The 26,899-nt window shown below is 38.7% G+C and overlaps 1 protein-coding gene across 3 annotated transcripts in view; it reads left to right on the top strand.

Annotated features, from left to right (window-relative positions):
• LOC127658405 (neuroligin-2-like) overlaps window positions 1-26,899 on the top strand; it is a 257,469-nt gene that overhangs the window by 109,982 nt on the left and 120,588 nt on the right. For all 3 annotated transcript variants that reach the window (XM_052147698.1, XM_052147681.1, XM_052147688.1), the window contains one exon: window positions 5,002-5,812. In XM_052147698.1, coding sequence (XP_052003658.1) covers window positions 5,341-5,812 — 472 coding nt within the window. In that variant the 5' untranslated portion in view covers window positions 5,002-5,340. The remainder of the gene's footprint in view (window positions 1-5,001; window positions 5,813-26,899) is intronic.

The following is a 26,899-nucleotide window of genomic DNA, read 5'->3' as shown; positions in this document are numbered from 1 at the left end:
TCCATTCCATGTATTGTGTTGTTAATCAAAGTAATAATACTCGATTGCTACTGCATTCCTGACAGCATGCACCACTAGTGTAGACAGATGTATTCATTATAATGGGACGGGTATCAACGCTTTCAGTGATATGAATTAAATTCATATTTTATAGTATATTGACATAAACTGAAGGAGCTCTCTGGTTCAGCCAAAGCCAGTTTGGTTTCGTTGAAACTAATAAGCCATTAGACTTTAAGAAAAATACCATTAGGCTACCACTGTAATCGCATATTACACAGTCTACGTAGGGCACCAACTCTCTATGGGGGCAACATTATACCCTAGAGGGGCACCAGAATCTCCCTTACTCACATGTTATAAGTTATTCAAGGACCCTGTAGCATTCGCGGAACAAAGTCGATCGTCTCACGCTCGCACTTTCTCATCGTGCCTTCGCACCATGCACCAGTACAGTATATATATATATATATGTAGGTTCGACAAAGAACTATAAACCGGCCTTTAGACTCAGAGCTCAATAGGAGGCCCTAAAAATTCTGTGTCATTAAATATTTATAGATGCTGTTAGGAATACTTTTATTACAGTTTTTTTCAATCGCTAACAAGCGCTTACCCATACTTCAGATATTTTTTCTAAACTCTTAACACAGACTCACACCTATAAAACACAATTTACCAAATGGATAATTTTCTTCTCAAAAACACATTTTGTTAAATACACTCACCTAAAGGATTAGAACACCTGTTCAATTTCTCATTAATGCAATTATCTAATCAACCAATCACATGGCAGTTGCTTCAATGCATTTAGGGGTGTGGTCCTGGTCAAGACAATCTCCTGAACTCCAAACTGAATGTCAGAATGGGAAAGAAAGGTGATTTAAGCAATTTTGAGCGTGGCATGGTTGTTGGTGCCAGACGGGCCGGTCTGAGTATTTCACAGTCTGCTCAGTTACTGGGATTTTTACGCACAACCATTTCTAGGGTTTACAAAGAATGGTGTGAAAAGGGAAAAACATCCAGTATGCGGCAGTCCTGTGAGCGAAAATGCCTTGTTGATGCTAGAGGTCAGAGGAGAATGGGCCGACTGATTCAAGCTGATAGAAGAGCAACTTTGCCTGAAATAACCACTCGTTACAACCGAGGTATGCAGCAAAGCATTTGTGAAGCCACAACACGCACAACCTTGAGGCGGATGGGCTACAACAGCAGAAGACCCCACCGGGTACCACTCATCTCCACTACAAATAGGAAAAAGAGGCTACAATTTGCAAGAGCTCACCAAAATTGGACAGTTGAAGACTGGAAAAATGTTGCCTGGTCTGATGAGTCTCGATTTCTGTTGAGACATTCAGATGGTAGAGTCAGAATTTGGCGTAAACAGAATGAGAACATGGATCCATCATGCCTTGTTACCACTGTGCAGGCTGCTGGTGGTGGTGTAATGGTGTGGGGGATGTTTTCTTGGCACACTTTAGGCCCCTTAGTGCCAATTGGGCATCGTTTAAATGCCGCGGCCTACCTGAGCATTGTTTCTGACCATGTCCATCCCTTTATGGCCACCATGTACCCATCCTCTGATGGCTACTTCCAGCAGGATAATGCACCATGTCACAAAGCTCGAATCATTTCAAATTGGTTTCTTGAACATGACAATGAGTTCACTGTACTTAAATGGCCCCCACAGTCACCAGATCTCAACCCAATAGAGCATCTTTGGGATGTGGTGGAACGGGAGCTTCGTGCCCTGGATGTGCATCCCACAAATCTCCATCAACTGCAAGATGCTATCCTATCAATATGGCCAACATTTCTAAAGAATGCTTTCAGCGCCTTGTTGAATCAATGCCACGTAGAATTAAGGCAGTTCTGAAGGCGAAAGGGAGTCAAACACAGTATTAGTATGCTGTTCCTAATAATCCTTTAGGTGAGTGTATATACTAACTCTTCATTTCAAAATAGAACACATCTTTCTCTGCACACACAAATTTTACCAAAACACTGGAAATCTGACTCAAAATGAAATTATTCTGTCAAAGAATAACACTTGTTTTCACTTCACAAGGTACATGCAGTCAATCAAAATACACCAGGTTTCAAAATACTGGCTATTGTTGACATTACAAAAACTGCATAGACTTTTATGTTTTAGTTTTACAGGTATATGCATGCAAAACATGCAATCCACCGTTTTTACACTACATTTCTTGGTTGGGAACTGTATGTCCACATGTACAGTAATATTCACATTCAAAAGCATTCCGGTAAAAAGCAGATTAGTTTTTTTTCCCTTTACTGTTTACTACAGGAGGTACAGTAGAAACACGGTATGATAGAACAGAAAACGTTTTACAGTATTGCTTACAGTGAACAAAATATCCATGAAACACACAAGAGCATTCTGAACCAAAAAACAACAGCATAAAGCCCAGATAAAAAGGGGGAACTAAAAAAAGCACAATATTACTGTATCTAATATCTGCGATCTTCCGGGTTAGGCCACATGTTTTCATCAACATCACATCTGATATTATCCAAGGTGATGCACCTGGGATAAAACCGCTTGGTATGTCGGATCCACCCTTGGCAATCATGAACTGTGATGTCCCTGCAGCCAGCATCAATGGCTTCAAGGAGGGACATCTGGTCATGTGGCTGATGGTCATAAACCTTCCACCTCCATGCAGAAAAGAACTCCTCTATGGGGTTAAGGAAAGGTGAATAGGGTGGAAGGAAGAGACTTACCAGTCTTGGGTGGACTTCAAACCATGTTGTCATTGCTTGCGAATGATGGAAAGCCACATTGTCCCAGGTAATTACAAAGGTCCTCATGTTTTCACCCTCCTGATCCTGCTCTGGAACCAGGCGCTGGTAGAGATCATTGAGAAAGGCAAGGATGTGCTCGGTATTATAGGGTCCAACCTGACATCTGTGATGGAGTAATCATGCATTTGCAATTGCTGCACACATGGTAATGTTTGCCCCTCTCTGTCCTGGCACATCAACTGTGGCCCTTTTTCCAATTACATTTCGTCCACGTCGACTTGGCTTTTGGCCAGATTGAATCCTGCCTCATCTATGTATATGAATTCATGAGGGGCCTGGTTGGCCTCCAATTACATAACTCTCTGAAACAAAGTTTATGTAAATCATGTCATTACTGTATACCATACTGTACTGTAACCTATTACTGTGTAGGTTACCTACTTGCAAAGTGCAAAGCTTATTGAACTGGACATTGAATTGAATATACACTATACCTGGACATATTGTCGTCATAGCTCCTTGACTCTCTCACTGTTCCTCTCAAAGGAAACAGTGTAGAGCTGCTTCATCCGCACTCTGTGTTTGGACAATATCCGCGTAATGGTTGTGAGGCTGATGCTATCGTCCACAATTCTAGTTTGAATTTCATGCAGTTTTACTGTATTGCATTATTTGCAACAACCATTTCTACAATGGCAAGCTCTTGATCATTATTGAGGAGCTTTCCTCTTCCCCCAGAGGGTGGAAGACGTTTTACTGTATAAGTGTCAATGTAATAGAAAAAAAATAACCCCTGCCACTGAGTCTAAGCCAGACTGGAATCAGCTGTGGTTGGCCCAATTGACCCAACATAAATCAGCTGTGTGTCAATTATTCAATTGTTTGTTTATTATCAGCTGAGATATATTGTTTTTGAACTGATATCATTGCAGAAGCAGAGGTTTTTATACTGTATCTAAGGTTTGGAATATTGTTTTTGTTATTGTGGGATGGTGTGTGTTAACATTTGTAAATACTACAAAAACAATCCATAATTTTGTTGGGAGGTATAGCTTGTCTGTTAAGAAAATGTAAGCATTGTGGAAATGTGTTCACTGACTGCATATTGTGTGAAAACGACATGAAATGTGTGAATGGTATGGCCACAAAAGACCGATGCTGTGCTAATTGTGTTTAGAGTTTTGTTGGTTGGACAAACGCTTGTTAGCGACTGAAAAAAACTGTAAATGACATGCAGAAAATGTCCTTATTACCAGACAGCTATTACTGAAATAGGTGCCATGAAATATCACACCTGTTTCTCTGTAACTCTGTAAACAGCTATCAAAATGATGTCCGCTGGCCATGGTCAGATCATTTGTTTAACCAATCAGAAGACTTTCTTCCTGTCAATCATTGTGCTCGTTCATAGGGCAGCCCATATACATTATGCTTGTGTAAGTACAGGTACGGTTTATTGCTCCTGCAAACGCTCATGTTTAAATGGTGAACACTCACGAGGACCCCCCGCCCACCATCTGCTCTAATACAATGTTCTACAAGTGTGTCTGTGTGTGTGCGTGTCTTTGGAGTGCAAGGTTCTGAAAAAGTGGGGGCGTTGCTAATTAATGGCTAAGTCTGGTGGAAGTTCTGGAATGGCTGAAGTCACCTGTAAGCAACATTGATATTTTAAAAAACATTCAGATTGGATTACATTTTTCTCAGTTTTCTGTTGCTGGTAACTAAAAAGTGTAGTTTCAAACCCCACTAATCTTCACTATCATACTCAATCCAACTTGCATCAGGAGAATTATTGATGGCGATGTTCAAAGAACGTTTTATGAAAGTTGTGGAGACAAACTCAGGTCATGTGTCAATAACTAAATATTATAAAATTATAATTCCATATAAAAAATTACTATAAACCCACAAGTTACTATAGATTCCATCTTAATACTCCATGTTGCTATGTTGCTTGGCCACCATAAACTTGATTATTGATAATCATAAATGTAACTATTTATCAAACATCAGTATCATTTATCATAGTGCTTCTGCTGCGGCTTTATGATATGCCTTAGACCCAAACCCTTGGGAAAATCACTTAAATGCACAGCCTCTCTTGACTTAATGCTTTCTTCTATTTTGTATTGGTACTTTAATTGTGTTACTGGTTGATGTGCATGCAAAGGGTTAGAACTCTGAATTTTCTCTGACTCCTAACTCTAGCCCTATTTTTATTGTTCCAAACAGGATCAGCGATCATCTGCATGACCTCTGTGACTGACCCCATGAGACAGGCCCAGGGAGATGGAACGTAACAGACTTTTCACCTTTAGTCTCTGCTGCATTTCAACAACAACCCACCAGGGCTGAGCACGACATAAGCCACTCGTCCACCCCAACCCTTCCACAGTTCCCCCATTCCTTTCCTCCCTTCTCTTGTTCCCTCTTCCTGAAAGACACCCAAACAAACCAACAGGTTCACTTGTTCTTCTTCTTTGTTGTTTCCTTTGTCCTTCACCTGACACAAAGCAAAGAGGAAATTAATAAACCAGTGGAGTGAAGAGAGAAAGAAAGAACGAGACAGTCATGTATTCTCCCCATGCCTGTAAACGTGACTTGGGCCATACCCACAAGTCAGAGGCCACCCACACAATCTCCATCCTTTGGCTGGCACTCTGGATAACACTGGCAGCATGCCAACATATTGATCCTGGCATCAAGTATCCCACTGTCACCACAAACTACGGCAAGTTGCGTGGTATAAAAAAAGAGCTCAACAACGAGATCTTGGGTCCTGTGGAACAGTATCTGGGTATCCCGTACGCCACAGCGCCAATCGGAGACCGTCGTTTCCAGCCACCTGAAGCTCCTGGGTCCTGGCAGGAAGTGCGGAACGCCACGCAGTTCACCCCTGTGTGTCCGCAGAGTGTGCATGGTGTTTTGCCCGAGATCATGCTGCCTGTCTGGTTTACCGACAGTCTGGATGTAGCAGCCACATACATTCAGAATCAGAGTGAAGACTGCCTCTACCTCAATGTATATGTGCCCACAGAGGACGGTGAGTATCCAACACAACACAGCAAAGACGCATTGGAAAATCTAAGGCCATGTCCACACTAATCCATTTGTATTTTTTTTTAAACGTACTTTCGAAGCAAGACTTCGATAATTCTCTTCATTACAGCATACTTTGGAAAACTGATGATATTAAGAAACTGAAAACTAATGAGTGTGGATGTGGCCTAAGAGAAGAGTACAGTTATAAACCTTAAAGGTACACTCAGTATTTTTTGTGTTTTTGTTTTGCTGGCAAATATAATTGAGGAATTTGACTTCGTACTGACAATTTTGGTGTGGATGCAGCATCACACAATAGACCTTACTCACCATATTTGTTATGGGATAAATCTGTTTAAAGCACATCAATCATATAACATTTTTCACAACTAAAGTTTTTTTGTCTACTGTTTTTTTGAGAATTTGTTTTTCAATGCTTCATCAGTGGAATGATCCAAAACACTGTAAACAACTGTTCGACCCATTGAAGAAACTGTAAGTCTGTCCCTTACAGCCTTGTTGTCTCAACCGTCAAAAACTGAAGTGGACACTAAAGTCATATTTTACAATCATATTTTTGGGTGCATGATTATTTCTTAGTCTAAAGTCTAATAACGGGATTATTGAGCCAAAATAAATATAATTCTGCTGGTCCCCTCTCTCCCTCTCTCAACATGGTGGTGCCCGTGAAGGTTGGTTCAACTCCAAGAAGAATAAGACAGTTTTTCCTAGAAGACTGAGATGACTTTTCACTTCATGTCAGTGTGTGTCATTTTAAACAAACTTTTCAAAAGTACTGATCTTTCTAATGTACTTTTTTTTTTTTAACTAGGAAACTATTGCTGAGTGCACCTCTAATCTAAACATATTAAAACCCATAGGGGAAAAAAATGTCAGCATGGTTCCAATATTCCTTGGACTCAACACATCTGAAGTAACACAACATAAAGCCTATGTTGCTGCATAGACATTTATTACAACACTTTAGTACAACATTAATACAAAGAACAGTACTTTGTAACTTAAGTAGACACATTTCTGATATCAAAGACTTTGAACTACAGTGCAGGATTACTAGACATTGACCAAGGGCACATCTTACATTTAGTTATGATCAGTCCACTGCACTGCAAATCAGAACTGGTCAGGAATAGTTTAGCCTATGATTCAGTTAAAGAGAAAGGCCAGATGGAAAGACTGAAATGTTCTGTGAAATTACTCATGCTGCAGTATAAGATGTACATTTCGACAAATTGCAGTAAATTAAGCAAGAATTCAAATAAGTGAATGACTTTTAAAACTGAGGTAAAACCCCACAGCGTTTCTCTTTTTTTCTTCACCTATTAGTTTTTTCCCTCTTTCTTTTTCTTTTGAATGAGAGAAAAGTGGATAGAGACCCTCAAAGTATGGAAAGAGCTGATTTGCAAGGAGGTGTTTTTTCTTGCAATTAAGGTTCAGCTGCCGAGTATCCAAGAGAAAGAAATTATTGACATCAGCTGTAATTTGCAATCTCTGGGCCCTTTTTGCTCTCAGTTTTTACTTCTTTTTTGACAGCCAGTTTAGTATTTTTGTTTTACAGTGCAAATTATCTTATTTAAGTAATCCCTTCTATGATGCATGAGCTCTTTGTAATTTTGCAACCAGTTTAAAATCATTAAAGTACTATCTCAGCATGTCAAAGCACACACACACACACAAACACATGCATACACACAAACTTACAAACACAACAATACTGTGTGAAGTTCTGCACGATTCAAAATGCCTCATAGTACATCAGCATGAATAAACAACACCACTGTCTTTTCAGTCAGAAAGAGCATCTGTGTATGAGTGTGTTGTGCATGTGCGTGTGTGTTCAAAATGAAGCTGCCAGTGTTATTTTCTAGTTTATTTGACACGACCAGCAGTGTGTTGCTTTTTTGGAGATTGCTCTTTCTCCTCTGCCTTTTCCCTTTTCTCTCTCTCTCTCTCTCTCTCTCTCTCTCTCTCTCTCTCTCTCTCTCTCTCTCTCGATCTCCTTCTCAATATTTCTCTCTTTGTTTTCTGATACGCTCACAAAAACATGCTTATTTCATTTGATCTTTCTCTCTGTCGTGTATCTTTGCCAAAGCACTCTGCATCTCTGTCAATTCCCAAATGTGCAATTTCCCATTTTTTCCAATCCCCAAATGATCAGTCTCTCCCTATCCAATTCTACTAATTCTATTAAAGTTGCTATTAAGAACCAAATACATTATCCAATGCACTGTGTTTATGCACCAAATGGTTTATATATATATATATATATATATATATATATATATATATATATATATATATATATACAACAGTTAGTTCCGGTCCTCGAATCTGATTTGACGAGAGACGTTCCTTGTGCACTGATGGTCTGACACCATCAGCACTCGGACGCTTCACGGTGTGTGTATCACTCCGCTTGTTCATCATCCTAAACTAAAGTGTTAGAGCAGTGCATATGTGTTAAGAGCTAATGTAGGCTATGTGTCTCTTTTTACATCTATTTTTTACATTACATAGGTTAGCCAGCAGGTGGTGGCAAAAGATAATTTTTGTGTGTAATATGAGCCAGTTGGTGACGTCATAGAACTGTGCTCCGTGATCGCTCATATTACTACTACGTTACTAAAGCTAGGAAATGGCTTTGAACGGCTTTAAACAAACAGCTTCAGCATTACGACTCATCACAACTGAGAGACACAGCAGACTGACAGCACAAGCCATGATACAAGAGATACATGATACACGGGCAAGTGTGCGATATGGCCCTAAATCATCACTGCTGTTATATATATATATATATATATATATATATATATATATATATATATATATATATATATATATATATATTCTCAGCAAAAAAGAAATGTCCTCACATTTTCAACTGCTTTTATTTTTAGCAAAAATAACATGTGTACATATCATCATGAACATAAAAAGATTAAACAACTAAGACATAAACTGAACAAGTTTCACAGATATGTGACTAACAGAAATGGAATAATGTGTCCCTGAACAAAGGGGGGGTCAAAATCAAAAGTAACAGTCAGTATCTGGTGTGGCCACCAGCTGCATTAAGTACTGCAGTGCATCTCCTTCTTATTGACTGCACCAGCTTTGCCAGTTCTTGCTGTGAGATTTTACCCCACTCTTCCACCAAGGCACTTGCAAGTTCCCAGACATTTCTGAGGGGAATGGCCCTAGCCCTCACCCTCCAATCCAAATGGTCCCAGACGTGCTCAATGGGAATCATGCACAGAACGAGCAGTATGGCTGGTTACATTGTCATGCTGGAGGATCATATCAGGATGAGCCTGCAGGAAGGGTACCACATGAGGGAGGAGGATGTCAACGCACGGCAGACATGGGGACTTGTGACTTGGTGACTTGGACTCGAGTCGACTCGAGTCGCTATTTTTATGACTTGTGACTTGACTTGACAAAAAATAAAATACTTGAGACTTGACTCGGACTTGGAAGTTAAAGACTCGGGACTTGACTTGACTTGAGACACGAAGACTTGAATGACTTGAGTGTTAATCACATCATGTTTTCAGTTTGAATATAAAATATATAAATTATTTAATAAAAAAAAAAGTTGATCCAGCTGGAGCGCAGGCTGAGAATAGTTTTGTCATGACTGGATCACGACACTATAGGCTATCATCAGCCATGCCCTCTCGTACCTTACGCACACCACGCCCACTTAGATCAGATAACACATCAACATGTCAGCCGGAAGGGTAACGTTACCGAGGGTCATCGCTTTCGGCTTCAAAAATTATTATCAAGGTGGCAAAAGACGAACAGCGCTTTGCAATACATGCAACGTTAAGATCGCGGACAGCCAGACGACAACCTCCAATTTCGTCCGCCATTTGAAGAGCCATTCTGCCCAGTAAGTGCTTGTCAATTTGTTAATTTTATCTGGTTAGTTGGTAGTTAGCTAATGTAATAATAGCAGGGTTCCCATGGGTCCTTGAAATCCTTGAAAGTTTGTGAATCTGAAAAATAAAATTCAAGGCCCTGGAAAGTTCTTGAAATTAAACATACATAGATACAGGTCCTTGAAAGTGCTTGAATTTATTTTGTGCAAGAAGTTTTTGTGAAATAATTTTTTATTTCGCCAACACTTCGTGGCTTATGCTGCATACTAGCCTGCTTGATTTACGTTAGTTACGCGCATTTACGTTAAGTGTTTCCTGCGCGAGGTACTTTGTTTTGTACGTTGCCATGACATTCACACGCGCTGGTACCTCAACGTTTCCCACTCACAGACATTGCAAAAATAGGCTTATGGATATACTCTGTGTGAGTGAGTGTGGGTGTGGGAGTGTGAGAGCGCGAGAGTGAGTGAGTGAGTGTGTGTGTGTGTGTGTGTGTGTGTGAGCGAGAGTGAGTGAGTGAGTGAGTGAGTGTGGGTGTGGGAGTGTGAGAGCGCGAGAGTGAGTGTGTGTGTGTGAGAGAGTGTGTGTGTGTGAGAGAGTGTGTGTGTGTGAGAGAGTGTGTGTGTGTGAGAGAGTGTGTGTGTGAGAGAGAGTGTGTGTGTGAGAGAGAGTGTGTGAGAGAGAGAGAGGAGAAATGTAACAAAGTTTAATGTATGTAACTGTGTTTGAGAGAGAGAGAGAGAGAGAGAGAGAGAGAGAGAGAGAGGTGTTCAGAGAGGAGTCTGTTGGATGTTAAGCTGTTATTTGTTTTATGGACTCAATGTTGAAAATTTAAAACATTTCAAACACTGTTGGCAGAAGTGAAAAATAAATAATTTTATGAAGTTACAATTTTGTTTGATTCCATGATGTATTTTACTGAACATGAGTATTGTAATTTACTGACAGTTACATATATCTTGTCTTTTCACTTTATTATGATCAGATTCTGCATGTAAAATTACAACAATAAGGTGACTTGACTTGGACTTGACTTGACATAGCCTGTGACTTGACTTGGACTTGACTTGACATAGCCTGTGACTTGACTTGACTTGACTTGCCCAAGAAGAAAATACTTGGGACTTACTTGAGACTTGAAGGTTAAGACTTGAGACTTACTTGAGACTTGCACATGTGTGACTTGGTCCCATCTCTGACGCACGGTGTCAAGATTGCAAGATTGTGTTTTTCAGAGTCAGTAGAAAGGTCTCTTTAGTGTCCTAAGTTTTTATAACTGTGACCTTATTTGCAAACCATCTGTTTATATACAGTATATAAATGTGTGTGTGTGTGTGTGTGTGTGTGTGTGTGTGTGTGTGTGTGTGTGTGTGTGTGTGTGTGTGTGTGTATGAGCGTGTAATTATCACTTTGTGGGGACCAAATGTCCCCATAAGGATAGTAAAACCCGAAATTTTTGACCTTGTGGGGACATTTTGTCGGTCCCCATGAGGAAAACAGCTTATAAATCATACTAAATTATGTTTTTTGAAAATGTAAAGATGCAGAAAGTTTTCTGTGAGGGTTAGGTTTAGGGGTAGGGTTGGGTTTAGGGGATAGAATATAAAGTTTGTACAGTATAAAAACCATTATGTCTATGGAAAGTCCCCATAAAACATGGAAACACTACGTGTGTGTGTGTGTGTGTGTGTGTGTGTGTGTGTGTGTGTGTGTGTGTGTGTGTGTGTGTGTGTGTGTGTGTATGCATGTTTTTGCAGATGGGTTTGGGTGGTTTACAAGGATAAACTGGTAACTGGTTTTTATTGATTTATTTTTATGTGCTGAAATTTTCTTAAAATATAGCTTACTTAATGCATTAAGTTCCTCTTCTAAGGAAATACAGAATACAGAGGGTTGGGCTGTAACGGAATACATGTAAAAACGTTATATATTCAGATTACAAAAATTAAGTAACTGTATGCAGCCCCTGTTACATTTTCAAACACCTGTATTAAGAATACAGTCACTTTATAAAACTGTTAGAATACTTTTAGAAATTTCTTTCATAATGACCACAAAAATTATTGTCGGCCAAGTATGGAACTTTTCAAATATGATTGTTTTTCTGAACAGCACAGATGCACACTGCACACTTATCCTCTCGTTCTCTCTTCCCCAGAGCAGCTGCATGAGCAGTGTTGCCAGGGTTTCATACCAAATTGGGCTAATTTGAAAACACTATTGTGGGTTAAATTATAGCATCACGGGTTGTGATTTTTTGGATATTTTAAAAATGGACCATAGTCACCAAAAGGTTTGACACTAGATTATGAAAATACATTGTCTTAGTCACGTATAATGGTTCTTTGATTGAATATCTGGCAACTGAACCGGAATATATTAATCAGCACACTGTCATCTATGTACCAGAACCAATACAGTCAAATATTGCATTTGAGTGCATTATACATTGTTTTCATTGATTGTAATTGCTGAGTAAATAGCCTACATTTATTTAACATATCATATGACTCTGCAAAAAAAATCTAAAATTGACCATTAAAATCAAAGGACAAAAATAATTAAAAGCACCCAAAAAAATAAAAGTGTCAGTAATAAAAGAAATAGAAAATACAAAGAATAAACAGGCCTAAATATGGATGCAAGCTAAAATCATTAAAATTACATTGTTGTCACGGGACCTCGCTATATTGCATGTTTAATATCTGCAAGTGGCATCCAGTTATCATCTAAAAAAATATAATTGTTAATTTGAGTTTCAAAATGTATTAATCTTTGTTAGTCCAATCAAACAATGGGTTGAGGAGAAGATTATAATACAAATAATAGTATTTAGTGTTCAGCCCAGAATACTTTCTTTAACACCATGGAAATCTAGGCCCGCGGACGGGCCCTTAAATGTACAAAATAAAAGTATGTGATAAACAAAACAGCTGTGTGTTACATTGGTACACATGCCACATATCTTTGGAAAGCTACATTTCTTGATTTTCTATTGATATAAACCATTTTAAGATACAATCACAACAGCAGGTACAATCTATATCTTTGTCAGACCACCAACATATAAACAACCAATAACAAAATTTAGGCAACTCACCTATGATGCCTCATAGTTGTACACTGAGCCATAACTTCCCGACAAAAACGGTGTTGTTTCATTGTCAAATGTCCAAATGATCAAATCAAGTAAAATGTTTAGTCCAAATCACAGTATTACATCAATAAATATCCACAGACTCTTGTTGCATCATTTCAAAGCACCTGGCAGCTGTGCCTAATCTTTCACATATTACCGGTAATAACTTCAGTTCAGATGTAAACATTTCCTATATCCGGTATCAAAATGGAAGCACGCACTCTGGCCTTTCGATTGACACCTCATTTGACCCAATAGGAGCTTCCATGTCCTGTCCACAGCCTTCAATACCCAACCACCATCTGTGTCGAGTGTAAGGGCATACCCACTTTCCTTTGTTTACTGATCAAACCAATTACATTGAAGAGTGGAAATGACTGACGCATCGTATAGCCAATGAAATTCTGAAAACAGTGATATGCGGCTTTAGTGGAACTATTAGATGACGGCTCTGTTATTCCTGTAGCAAAGTTTCCTCGAGTTTACCCCTGCTGTAGCCTCCGTGCGTAAATGCATGCAGAGCTGCTTTGGAACTGTTTACACATTTGGCGATTTAAATATGGTGAAACGGACCTGAAAAACAGGATTTTCACCCCAGGATGTGATATAAGAAGGCATTCATTGTCAAAATTCTGAGTTTGGAGATGAAATTTCTGAAAACAATACAGATGATTCAGAGGCAGATGGAGAGATGAGACATGGCTCTGGACAAGTAAGTGTTTTCTTGTGTTTATAACATATATTACTGTATATTCGCATAAATAAGCTTTAGTTTGAATAATGAATACACATTTTGTAATTACCCTTTGTCCTGTGTTTCCTCAGTGAGTGTTTGAACCGTTTGTGCGTGTTTTTAGTTCATTGTTTGTTTCAGATCTATTGACATGCTATATAGATGTTTTGTATATTTACTGTAAAATATATATATATATATATATATATATATATATATATATATATATATATATATATATAGTAAATAAATCAATAAATATAAGTTGAAAATAAGAATATATGTTGTGTTTGAGAGTCTATTTGTTACAATGCGGGGAGGTGGGGGAGGTGTAGGGCCATCTATTTGTTACAGTGCTGAATTCATGGGGGAGGTGTAGGCCCATCTCTTTGTTCCATAGTACATTGGCAAAGTATACAGTATTTACAGTAAATATACATACAATAATACATTTTTACACACTCGAAAAGAAAAACTAATATATATATATATATATATATATATATATATATATATATATATATATAGAATACAGAAAAGATGGAGAAGTTGTGTCTAGCTTTGTAAATTACATTTATTTATTATCCCCCACTCAGCAAGCGGCCACATAAAGTGGAGCAGCAGGACAGCACCTCATCAAGAGAGGAGGGCTTTCAGAGAGACCCTTGCTGAGGAGCATGGCAGAGTTGGGGTCTCAATCCACAGCCAGACCAGTATCTCCTGCTCCACGAAGAGCACATCACAGGCTGTTGCACATCACCAAATCTTGCACCGCTGGTCGTCTGAAGTGCAGGCAGTGTCATGCAAAGACACCAGTGAAGTACTCTCCTGTGTTGTGCCTATGTGCTTTGTACACAAATGTGACTGCTACAATGACTGGCATGTTGCTAGAAACATGTACAATTTTATAATGGTTTGTAAATACTTTATGTAAAAATTAATGTAAATAGTTTGTTGTGTATTTTTTATATAAACAAATTGTCCACCATAGCACTAGTTTTGACTCTTTTATATGCACAACATTTAGTTTCAAGAAGGAAAAGGCACTCTAATGTGTTTATGCATCAGTTACTCTGTGTCAGCAAAACTAATAGTGGATCTGGATATGGAATATGATAGCTCTAAGTGTCATCTTTCATTAGAGCCCAAAATTATGACTGTACGTTGAAGCGTTCAAAAGTTGCAGCCTTTTTGTCCTAGGTTTCCAAAGTGACCTTTTGGAGTATCCAAAAGGCACTTTTGTAAAACGCCTGGGTGTACCCTTAGAAAAACATGTGTAAAATATTCATTTTTTATGATATTGTTATAACATTTGAACCTGGACTAGGTAAGGATTCATGCTGTGATCCCATTGTGTTCTCAAGCTAATAGCTACAAGTTATAGTCATCTGCAGGCATCTGTATGCAAAAAAAAATTTCAGGCGGAAAAAGAAAATTCTATTTCATTGTGTTCAAACTTCTATTACTCAAAATCAGTAGCACTTACAGTAATTCTGACTGCTGGAGAAAAAACTTCAGAGTGTCCCCTTTCAAATGTGACCAAAACCATGCATGTACTCCAAACGGTTCAAGAACAGCTTTAAATTTACTTTGGGTATGCCTTGATTAGGCGTTTTAGGCTAATTTTACAGGATTGGGAAGAGGTTTTAAGTATCCTGCCCAACCCTGATATACAGCCCCCACTGCCCTAGGCAATATATACAGCAGTACATGTGTCTCAGTATTTGTCTCTTTCTTGTTCTTATTTTTTTTCTTCCTATTATGTCCTCTGACCATACATTGTGAGAGATATCTGTTACAGCCTCTTCTAGAACAAACTAAATCAGTCTTCTGTTCATAGTTTCTGAGATAAATCCTCATATTATACACTCAAGATATGAATAATTTGTATGTATGGAATGGAAATATGTATGAAATATTAATGTATAAAATTGTATGTACAGGAGCTTCCTCTTCACAAGGGAATTATGTCCCTATGGATGTTTGTACCTCAATTTATTAAATGATTTTGCACCTTATTTTGGCAATAAGGCATGACAGGCCATGCTATATTGTAAATATAGTCACAGGTGAAGGGCGTTGTTAGGCACGATGCAAAGCTTAAAGGGGGTCGCACACAGAATGCATCTGGCGGAAGGCATGGCTCATTCTAAAATTCTAAACAAATGTTTTCTATGAATGTACGCACACCACCACTGCCACTCGGCTAAAAAATATATTATTTGCACTAGCCTTGTTCATTCTTTAAGAAGGGAAAACCCTTGCTGACTTTTGTGTGTCTCTCTGCCATTTGAACCTCATCGATGTGCCCTGTGTTTGGTACCTGTGCCATATCCAGGCCGCGAAGCAGCGTGATGCTTCTTATCCAGAGTGCGTGACCGCCTTAACAGTCACCAAATATTATTATGAGCATGTTATTTTTTAAGTAAAATCATACTAAATGTCATGACTACTAAAAATAGTCCCTGGCAGTAAAACGTTAAAAAGTTGTTAATAAATGTCAGCTATGGGTGCTGTTGAGTGATACAAATATATGTTCTGTGACAGGTCAGAGCTGTGCTTTTTATCATGAATGAAGCACTGCTGTTGACCAATCAGCATCCAGGACAGGAACTATCCATTTTATAATCAACTGTGGAGTGTACAGAACAATCTCTCAAACGTGTGTAATTCATAAAGTACTGTATTATAATAATATCTCCACATATATCTTTTGTCCCTACTTCCATATTATATGTCATTCAAGCACATCATAATATCTTAAAGATAACCAAAACTTTATAGAATCCTCTGAATGGACGATCAAATGTTCCCAGAGCAATGTTATGGTGGTGCATGAATAATCCCTTTTGAAACTGGGCTGTCGCCCTTGTTTTTTATGGAGCGCTAAGCACTGCATTTTAATATTTGCTCTCCCTGTTGTTATTTTATTGCGCTTGTTCTTCAGTCGCCTGTGAGGCACAGAGTGCTTTTGCTTTTTACAGCCCACTACCAGATAACAAACACTTCATATTAAGCCATGAACAGGACTGGCTCTGAAAGCAGTAGCCTATTCTGCTGTAGACATATAACCTTAAGAACCAACGGAGACCAAATATGGCGATATTTCTTAGGATATAGGAAAACAATCCTCTGTTACTTTTTTCTTGTTTTGTGGATGCTTCTTTCTCATTTTCCCCTCTCCCTCAGAAACCACTTTGTTCTGTATTGTCCTCTTGCTCTTGTGCTTTAGTTACCACAAGGCTGAGTAAGCCTAGAGAGAAATGCAGGATTAAAGATGGTGGAGGTAGATTGACTGCCAGGGGGTGTATCAGTCTGTGGCATGTAGAACTGATGGGTGAGTTTTAGCATGACTGTTGTGTCTGCACCCCATCTGAAACTGACAGGCATGTTAAACTAAAAAGCCATGACCCTGTCCACTCAAACATAGTCTCATGACAACTCATATAAATTTGCACGAGATGGTGAAATCGTAAGATATCGTACAACTTGGCTCATATGAAAAGGTGCCATTTTTAGTCCCTACTTTTTTACCTAGTGACTAGCACATCAACAAGCAGAATTGAAAATCGATACAATACAGGCATCACATTTTAGCTATTCTCCTATCCAACAGAAAACGTCTGTGAAAAAATGTGTGTAAAACAGTTAAAGGATGGGCAAGGAGGAGGCGAGAACCGGCTTGTCAACATAAATAATAATTTAATAAGAAACTTAAAACACAACATAAACAAACACACATGCGGACATGCCCGTAATTCTCTCTCTCTCGAACAATCGTCACCGGCCGCCTTTATCCCTCGCGCGCCTCATCAGGCCGATTGGGGACCGGGCGCGCGATATTCCGACACTCCTCCGCCCCTGGCAGCGGCCCTCCCCTCGCGGACGGCGGTCTCCCTCGACCCCTCCGCGTCTCTGGGGACGGCAGGGCACTCCTCCGCCCCCGGCAGCGGCTCCCTCGCTCCAGGCAGTCGGGGTATCCCGTCCCCACTCGCCCCGCGGACGACGGCCGTTCCCCGCATCCGGGCGGTCGGGCTACTCCATCACCCGGCAGATGGCAGCGGCGCTCCCCAGGGTGGATGGCAGTGTCAAGGACTCTGCGACGGGCATCCCTCCTCCCTCCCGGGTTTCGGCACCAATGTAAAACAGTTAAAGGATGGGCAAGGAGGAGGCGAGAACCGGCTTGTCAACATAAATAATAATTTAATAAGAAACTTAAAACACAACATAAACAAACACACATGCGCACATGCCCGTAATTCTCTCTCTCTCGAACAATCGTCACCGGCCGCCTTTATCCCTCTCACGCCTCATCAGGCTGATTGGGGACCGGGCGCGCGAAATTCCAACCCGGCCCCGCCCCCCTCCGCTCCACAATGTGGTTGTTCATTTCATATTTATTTATGCACACAAATGACTGATGTCCAGTATGACAGTAATATGTAATAATGTGTGCTTCTCTTATCTCGTTCCAACCCTGATGTTTTCTTTCAGTGTCCCCAATGTTTAACACAAAAGTTATTTTCCTATTAAAATCATGGTTATGTTTAGAGTTTGGGTAATGCTTTACACTTTATGATTAGGGGTTTGGGTTGGGGGTTAAACTTAAGATAAATCATAAGAACGCTTATTCAAAACCAAAATTTATCTATTTTTTTTACTTTTTAACTTTTTGAAGAACACAACAGTGGTTTAGGCTTTGGGTAAGGAGTTATACTTTATGGTTTTGTTTAGGTTTGTTTTAGGTGTTAAGCTTGGAAAAAAATCAAGACTTAATTTGTGATTTAACTCAGTGGGAGTAAAGTCATACATTTTTGTATGAGCAAACTCATACAATGTCTAACAATTTTTCCATCTACTATTATTATGACTTGTCATGAGACAAGTGGTGAGGTCATGTTTAAAAAAAAGAGAGGGACATACACAGACAGATGGAGAGAGTCAACAAACAACAAACACAAAACCTGCAGTAATTTGTAATTTTACAGCTAAAGTAAAAATAGTTAAACAAATAGATTGGAAAATAAAAAAGTGAATTAAAAGATAAATTGGCAATGCAAACCTCAGTAAAAATCCAATACCATTCTTGCTAAAGGACCAACAATATTATATAATTTATTGAAGTATCCCAAAGGCCATAAGGGGAGAAATGAGAAATGGGAAAATGAAAAGAGGGAATGCATGAAGAAAAGACAGAATTTGATAGCACACTGTTTGCTATGCAAAGGAAATCAAAAATGCTTCGAATAGCTCCTATGCGTTTGTGTGGAGGGCGTTTTTTAATTAGCTCCTGCAAGCTCTGAGGTATTCTGAACATAGACAGACCGTTCTGGGCCCCTTTGAAGTGTTAGATGCCGAGGACGGAAGGGATGAGTGAAAAACAGCTCTGCGACACAACAAAAACAAATAATCCAAACAGCAGTTTGTGGTCTGCAGGGTAGATTATTGCTGAATTGCAAACCGGTACTGATTACAAATTACATGATAAATTGTAATCAGTAATGTAATCCCTTGGATTATATTTTGGGTAATCTAATATGATTGCTTTTGGATTACCTCTGACCTACTGTAACTTGTTTATTTGATGTCACATGCATAATCTATATCATTTTGACACATTGTTGCCTAAATTAATTTAAGAAAATTTACTTAATGTATCAATGTATTTTTAATTAATGACTTTTTGTCTGTTACAGAGTAAACAAGGCACATACAAAGTCATGAAACACATAAAAACACATTTATCTCTTATGTTGTGTGACATAAGAGATGTGACATTTATCTCTTATGTGACTCGTGTGTTACACGTCATTGTTTCAGCAACAATTTCCTTTAACCGATCACTGTTCACCACTCGCTTTAAAGGTCTGCCTGCAGCCCACCACTGTGCTGCCTTCAGGTGCCAATGTGGCAATTCTTTCTACTAACTATGTCTGACAAGGATTTTCAGAGTCTTCCATTAAGATGCTGGGACTATGGTACAAGATATACATACATCCCAACCTGCATTCAGTTAACCAAACTCAGCTCATATTAAGCAACGCATCAACATTTTCTTACACTTTTGGTGGTCGTAGAATCACAAAAAAAAAAGCTATGTACTCCCTTCCTCATACTCCTACAAGCATTGTTATCCTTTTCAAGGATATTGCACAACAATGCCTTTCCCAGAAATGTGTTACAAGCTTTGGTAATTCTTATCAAGAATATTGCATGACCAAATGCTTGCCAATTCAGGGCTCAAAAGCATTGCAAGCATTTAAGTAAGTAAGTAACATTTATTTATATAGCACATTTCTCAGATAAAAATCCCAAAGTGCTTCACAAGAAAAGGGGAATACACAACATTTATAAATGCATGACACTATATGATCCAAATAAATAACTAAATCAAAAACATAAACAAACAGAAATACACATCAGAAATACACACATTTTAAAACTGTGTTTTAAAATTTTCCACCGAATCCAAGGAGCGCAAGCAAGGAGGCAAAGCATTCCACAGTCTAGGTGCCACTGCTTGAAAAGAACGGTCCCCTCTAGTTTAAAATGTGTATGGGGAACAATTAAAAATCTCTGACCAGTTGATCTCAGACTACGTGAGGACGTGCGCAGCTGTATCAAGTCAGAGATTTAAGGGGGCGCTTGTCCTTGTAGGGCTCTAAAGGTAAGAACCAGCATTTTAAAACGCATTCTAAATTGCACTGGTAACCAGTGAAGAGAAGCTAAAACAGGTGTGATGTTTGCCCTTTTACTGGTGTGGGTTAAAAGCCTTGCAGTGGAGTTCTAAACAGTCTGACGGCGATAAAGCTCCTTCTTATTAAGACAAGTAAAAAGGCCTTAGATACCAGGACTCTTATTTTGGATATGTTCCTTTATTGAAAGAAACAATTTTTGATAAGTTGTTTCGAGTGTTGCTCCAAGGACATGGCAGAATATAAAACCGCACCTAAATTTACTACTCTTTTCAAGTGTATTGCACAACCAATGCCCCACTTCCCTACATGTATCATAAACATTGGTTACACTTTTCAAGTGTATTGCACAACCAAATGCTCACCCAAGTCAGGGCTCTAATGTGTCAAACAAATGATGCCCCCCTCCCTCTTTTTCCTCATGGCATTGTTATCCTTTTCAATGATATTGCACAAATGATGCTCCAAAAAGCCTTATGCCTCCCCACACACACACAGCATGGCATTTAAAACAATATATATACTATATATATATATATATATATATATATATATATATATATATATATATATATATCAGTTTCAATTTCATGAGGCCAGGCTGAAATAAATGGACATAAAATACTGATTTGTGTGTGTGTGTGTGTGTGTGTGTGCGTGTTTTTGTGATTTACGAGGACAATTTTGTAAGTTACAAATTAGTAATTACAAGGTTATTATGCTATAAATGTGATTTATGAGGACATTTCTAGTGTCCCCATAATTCAAATCGCTTAAAAATCATACTAAACAATGTTTTATTGAAAATGTAAAAATGCAGAAGGTTTTCTGTGAGGGTTAGGTTTAGGGGTTGCGTTAGGTTTAGGGGATAGAATCTATAGTTTGTACAGTATAAAAGTCATTATGTCTATGGAAAGTCCTCATAATGATAGGTAGACCAACATGCGTGTGTGTGTGTGTGTATTTGTGTGTGTGTGTGTGTATATTTTGGTGTTTATTTTGTAAATAATGTCTGTCTGACTGCTCAATATCCAGCTAATTACAAGACTACTTCCAAAATAAAAGCATTGAATTGAGTAGACATTGTTTTATTAGCTTACGTGTAGAGATCGCACATTGATCCGAGAAGTAGGCAAGATGACTCGCAATACCCAGATTTCCGGTCTGATATTTCTTAATCCCAATATGTACAGTTGTTGCTCAGAAAAATCAGACTGCTAGATGGCGCCATTGACCAATCAGAATTGAATACTCCAGAGACCCATCTACTGCAAACAGTTTTGGGACTGAAAACTTTCCAAGGAAATAAAAAACCAAAAAGAACTCATGTTTTACAGAACGTAACAGAAAACAGGAAAGAAGTCCCTTTCAATGGTTCCAGAGTTAAAACTTTAAGTTTTTAAATGTTGGTAACTGGTTAATAACTGGTTGATTCTGTTCCAAGCAATTATTTTGTGAAACCAGTCTAAATGGTTTATTATTGTTCATTTTTGTAATGACAACATATACTTTTCCCCAAATGTTTTGACTTCTCTCTTTTTAGTTCATGATAAGTATTTGAATCTGAAGGAAACTGTTGCATCACACATTTCTTTGCTTTAATGGACATTGTGGATGTAGCCTTTTGTGATATTCTGAAGACCTTTTAGACAAATATATATAATTACTATGCATACAAGTTAATCCAGAAACAAGGAAAACATATTTAGGTAAAAATTACATTTTTAAGTTGCTTCCAAGTCTATGATGTTAGATATGATGCATTGATACAGATTAGATTCTCTTATTTTGATCACTTATTACGGTTGAGTGAGTTTTTCCAGTTCCAGGCTCTCTTTCTTGAGAGATGTGGTAACACTGCAACTTGTACATCACCCACCCTTATCACAGAGTACTGCCATTTAAAAAATAAATAAAAAGAAAGTTAATAATGGTTCTTTAATTTAGTTCTAACCGGTTAGCAATTGGAGAGGAGTACAGCGAAACACTTGAACTGAAACAAAAAAATACAGTTTCTGCTAAGAACGAACCAAAATGAAAAACCTTCAAACACTTTCAATAATCATTGATTGGAAACAACAGCTCCTTTTACTGATCTCTTGTGAATTCTATTCATACAATGAGGCAGAAAGCATATCATTTATAGAATATGCAATGTGGACCAAATGACAGCTGCAGTGACAGCTTTATCTTTTTTCCTAAAATAAACATATAAAAATACAAGAGACTGTTTGTAAAATATAGGCTCTCATATATTGCTGTAATCATTTATTTATTTACTACCCGTTCAATCATTCAAAATGAAATGCTTTATGCAGAAGTCACATGGATAATATGGCATGGCATGCAAAAGTTCCTGTAATGTGGCCTGTGAGGGCATAATGTAATCTTATTTGGCATATGGACATTGGAAGACATAACAGTGGCCTCCCCTGTTCTGGATGCATGTAACTTGCACAATAAGAGAGTATTAAAAGTGTATTGTGATTCAGTGGACATGTATGACAATTCTTTCTAAAGAAATTTTAAGTAAACATATGAGAATCCATCAATATGTGCAAACGTTTTGGACTAAACGTTCAGTTGAATGTAGCTGACTGACGCCTGCTTAAGAAAAATCAATGGGAGTTTACACAATTTAATTGATAGGTGCATCTGTATTCAGTTTTCATTTTTATAACTGTCATTTTGATGTTTTTATATGTTGACACATATTAGGAAATTACTCTCACTGTAACATTTATATAGTAATACTGAGGCAAAATATCGAAGCTGGAGTGCACCTTTCTAATGATGTATTGGTTGTCATGATTAAATAAGAATAGTAATGCACTAACATTACTTAAATGAAAAAATGACAGATTGCGAGGCCTCCTGTGATCTATGTGTGAACCCCCTCTCATTACAGGTATTTTTTTTATTTATTTAATGTAATTACAAGTACTTGGTTTCTGTAGTATGATTACAAAATCCATTACCTTTAATCTGTTACTATCAAGAATTGTCTACAGGCAATGGCTAACGTTTTTGATATTTTACAGTTTTCTTTTACAGCATCAGTTGAGTGTATGAGGTACGCTGATTTTAGCAGCAAAATCATTGTCATATTTTGATCCAAATAAGACTTTAGAGGGTAGAAAAGAGCTGTTTATCCTCCTTACTCTTGAACCAGCTTGTTTTTTTCTTCAGTATTTTTCTCTTTTTCTGAAGAGAATATCCAAAGGAAGACTTCAATTTTACAGCAAGGTCAAACCAATGGAATCAGCCACGGTCAATTTCTCAGCCTAGTTTTAGAGTTTTTTTTTTTTGTACAGAGTAATAAGAACAAATTGATAACTTTCCTAAATTTCCAAATTGGTAAGCTTTGTGTGTGCGAAAGATAAAGAATGTGTGCTGGCTTAATTGCAATTGTGTGTGTACAGTATGTGTGTGTGTGCAGTGAATGTCATAGGGCTTTTTGTTCTAAACATATGTGTTATGACTTGTGTGGGACAGGAGGAGGCAGACGAGTGGTTAGGATCCAAGTGCGGTTTTATTGGATAAGAAAAAAAATAAACAAACTCAGGAACAAAGTAAAAGGTCCACGATGGGAAAAGGAAACTATAGTACAGGCTGGAACACAGGAGGGGTGCAGGAGTGACTGGGCAGCGCACATCCACGGAGGGTAGGGTAAACCTGAGACGACAGAAGGGTAACCTCGGAAGAACAGACCAACTGGCAGGGAACACGAACAGAGAGAGAGAGAGAGAGAGAGAGAGAGAGTCATAAACGACGTAAGCGAGAACATGAAACGTCAACGCACGACAACGGGAAGGGAAAACAGCGGGGTTTAAATAAAGAGACACGGTAATGACAAAATGATAGACAGGTGCGGACAATAACACGCAGACAGGGCCGGAAACGACGGGAAGAAGGGAAGTGTAGTTTTCACAGAGACAGTGAAACACGGGCGGACAACAAGGAAGACATGACATGGAAAGTGACTAGTGACGGGTGAAACAGAAAACACGGGGCAGACGACATGAAACACGGTGCAGATAACACGAAACACGGTGCAGATAACACGAAACACGGTGCAGGTGAGCGAGAACGTGACAATATGTAGTACATGTCCAGTGGGCTCTAAAAGTCTGAGACCACATTGAAAATCTGCTATTTTTTTTTTTATTTACATTTTTTCTTTATGTGAAGTAAAAACATGGCATAAAAAAAATAAAAAATAAAAAGATTCACTATACCTAATTAAACTTAGGCCTAAACCAATTTGTGACACTGACCATGTTTACTCCTTGGTACAATTTGTCATATTTCCTTGATTTCATTGAAGCACACTAGATGTTCTTTGGAACATTCTCAAATCATGCTGGATAACATGAATTATGAGGTTTTATACAAACTTGTGGAGTGCATCCTGTCATTAAAGCAAAAGGGAGGCACACCAAATAGCTGAAATTATAAATGGTGAAATTAATGTTAGTTTTTTTTCTCTAAAAAACATTAATGTTAACATTTCACTCAAATAGCTATGCTGATAATGTTATTTGCAATAATATATTTTTAAAATATTTCTAATTTATTGTATTAAATTAGAAAAGGCTGAAAAACAGAAGCATTTTCTCTAGTGGTCTCTGTCTTTTGGACCCAATCATATGCACTGATGAGACAAAACATTATGACCAAATATGCTGGGTGTCCTCTGCGTGCCACCAAAACAGCGCTGACCTGCCGAGGCATGGACTCTACAAGACCTGTGATGGTGTCCTGTGGTATCTGGCATCAAGACATTAGCAGCAGATCCTTCATGTCCTGTAAGTTCCGAGTTGAAGCTGCTGTGGATCGGACTTGTTGGTCCAGCATATCCCACATATGCTCAATCGAATTGCAATCTGGTAAATGTGGACACCAGGGCAACACCTTGTACTTTTCATCATGTTTTTCAAACCATTCCAGAATAATGTGTGCAGTGTGGCAGGGTGCATTATCCTGCTTAAAGAGGCCACTGCCATCAGGGAATATTATTGCCAAGAAAGGGTGCAATGATGTTTTGGTAGGTGGCATGTGTCAAATTGACATCCACATGAATAACCGGACCCAGGGTTTCCTAGCAGAACATTGGCCAGAGCATCACGCTCCCTCCACAGGCTTATCGTCTTCCCACTGTGCATCCTGGTGCCATCACTTCCCCTGGTAAACGGCACACATGTACACGGCCTTCCATGTGATCTAAAAGAAAACAGGACTAATCGGACAAGGCGACCTTCTTCCACTGCTCCAGGGTCCAGTTCCGATGCTTTTGACAGTGGACAGGATGTCATCATGGGCACTCTGACTGGTCTGCGGCTACACAGTCCCATACGCTGCAGGGTGTGATGCACTTTGTGTTGTAGCACATTCCTCCTGAAACCATCATTAAAATGTTCTGTGACTTTTGACACAGTAGACCTTCTGTCGGTTCAGACCAGACAGGATAGTATTCATTGTTCTAGTGCATCGAAAAGCCTTGGGTGCCCAACACCTCATCGTTGGTTTGTGGTTTGTCCATCCTTGGACCACTGTTGGTAGGTAACCAATGCTCCCACTCACCAATGCTGACTGGGAGCACTCAACAAGTCTTGCCATTTCAGAGATGATCTGTCCCAGTCGACTGGCCATAACAATTTGGCCCTAGTCAAAGATGCTCAGGTCTTTACTCCTGCCCATTTCTCTGCATTCAACACATTGACTACGAGAACTGATTTTTCACTTACCATTTAATCTACTCAGACCTTGAAATGTGGCCTTGTTATCAACATTATTCGCTTCACCTGTGATTGGTCATAATGTTTTGGCTCATCAGTGTATGTATGTGTGTGCAATGTTTGTTTAAAAAGGGATTTTAGCACTTAATACTCTGCTGTGGTACAGTAGATGTACTGTATGTGTGGTGTGTGTGTGTGTGTGTGAGCGTGTATTTATCACTTTGTGGGGACCAAATGTCCCCATAAGGATAGTGAAACCCGACATTTTTTACCTTGTGGGGACATTTTGTCGGTCCCCATGAGGAAAACAGCTTATAAATCATACTAAATTATGTTTTTTGAAAATGTAAAAATGCAGAAAGTTTTCTGTGAGGGTTAGGTTTAGGGGTATGGTTAGGTTTAGGGGATAGAATCTAAAGTTTGTACAGTATAAAAACCATGATGTCTATGGAAAGTCCCCATAAAACATGGAAACACAACATGAGTGTGTGTGTGTGTATGTGCGTGTGTGTGTGTGTGTGTGTGTGTGTGTGTGCGCGCGCGTGTGTGTGTGTGTGTGTGTGTGTGTGTGTGTGTGTGTGTGAGTGAGGAATTCTCAGATAAGAATTGTTCTATTGTTAGACTGCAGCAGCATGAGATTTTGGACAGGAAGTATATTATAACATCAGCTTTAGTGATTTTATTCATAACAAATACATAACTGAAATAATGAGATAACCTAGCTGAACACATTAAAGGGAATAAGATAAATCGTAAGCAATGCAGATGTGATGCAAGAGAATCAAGAAAGAAAACAGGCCAAAACTAAGTATGAAAAATGTAAGTAATGGAAACATTAAAAGGAGAGCAATGCAGAGAAAAATGTAGAGAAAGTG

This window comes from Xyrauchen texanus, chromosome 2 (assembly GCF_025860055.1).
Source record: "Xyrauchen texanus isolate HMW12.3.18 chromosome 2, RBS_HiC_50CHRs, whole genome shotgun sequence".
Taxonomy (NCBI): domain Eukaryota; kingdom Metazoa; phylum Chordata; class Actinopteri; order Cypriniformes; family Catostomidae; genus Xyrauchen; species Xyrauchen texanus.
Note: the sequence above shows the minus strand (reverse complement) of the source record. Positions and strands in the feature narration are given on the sequence as shown.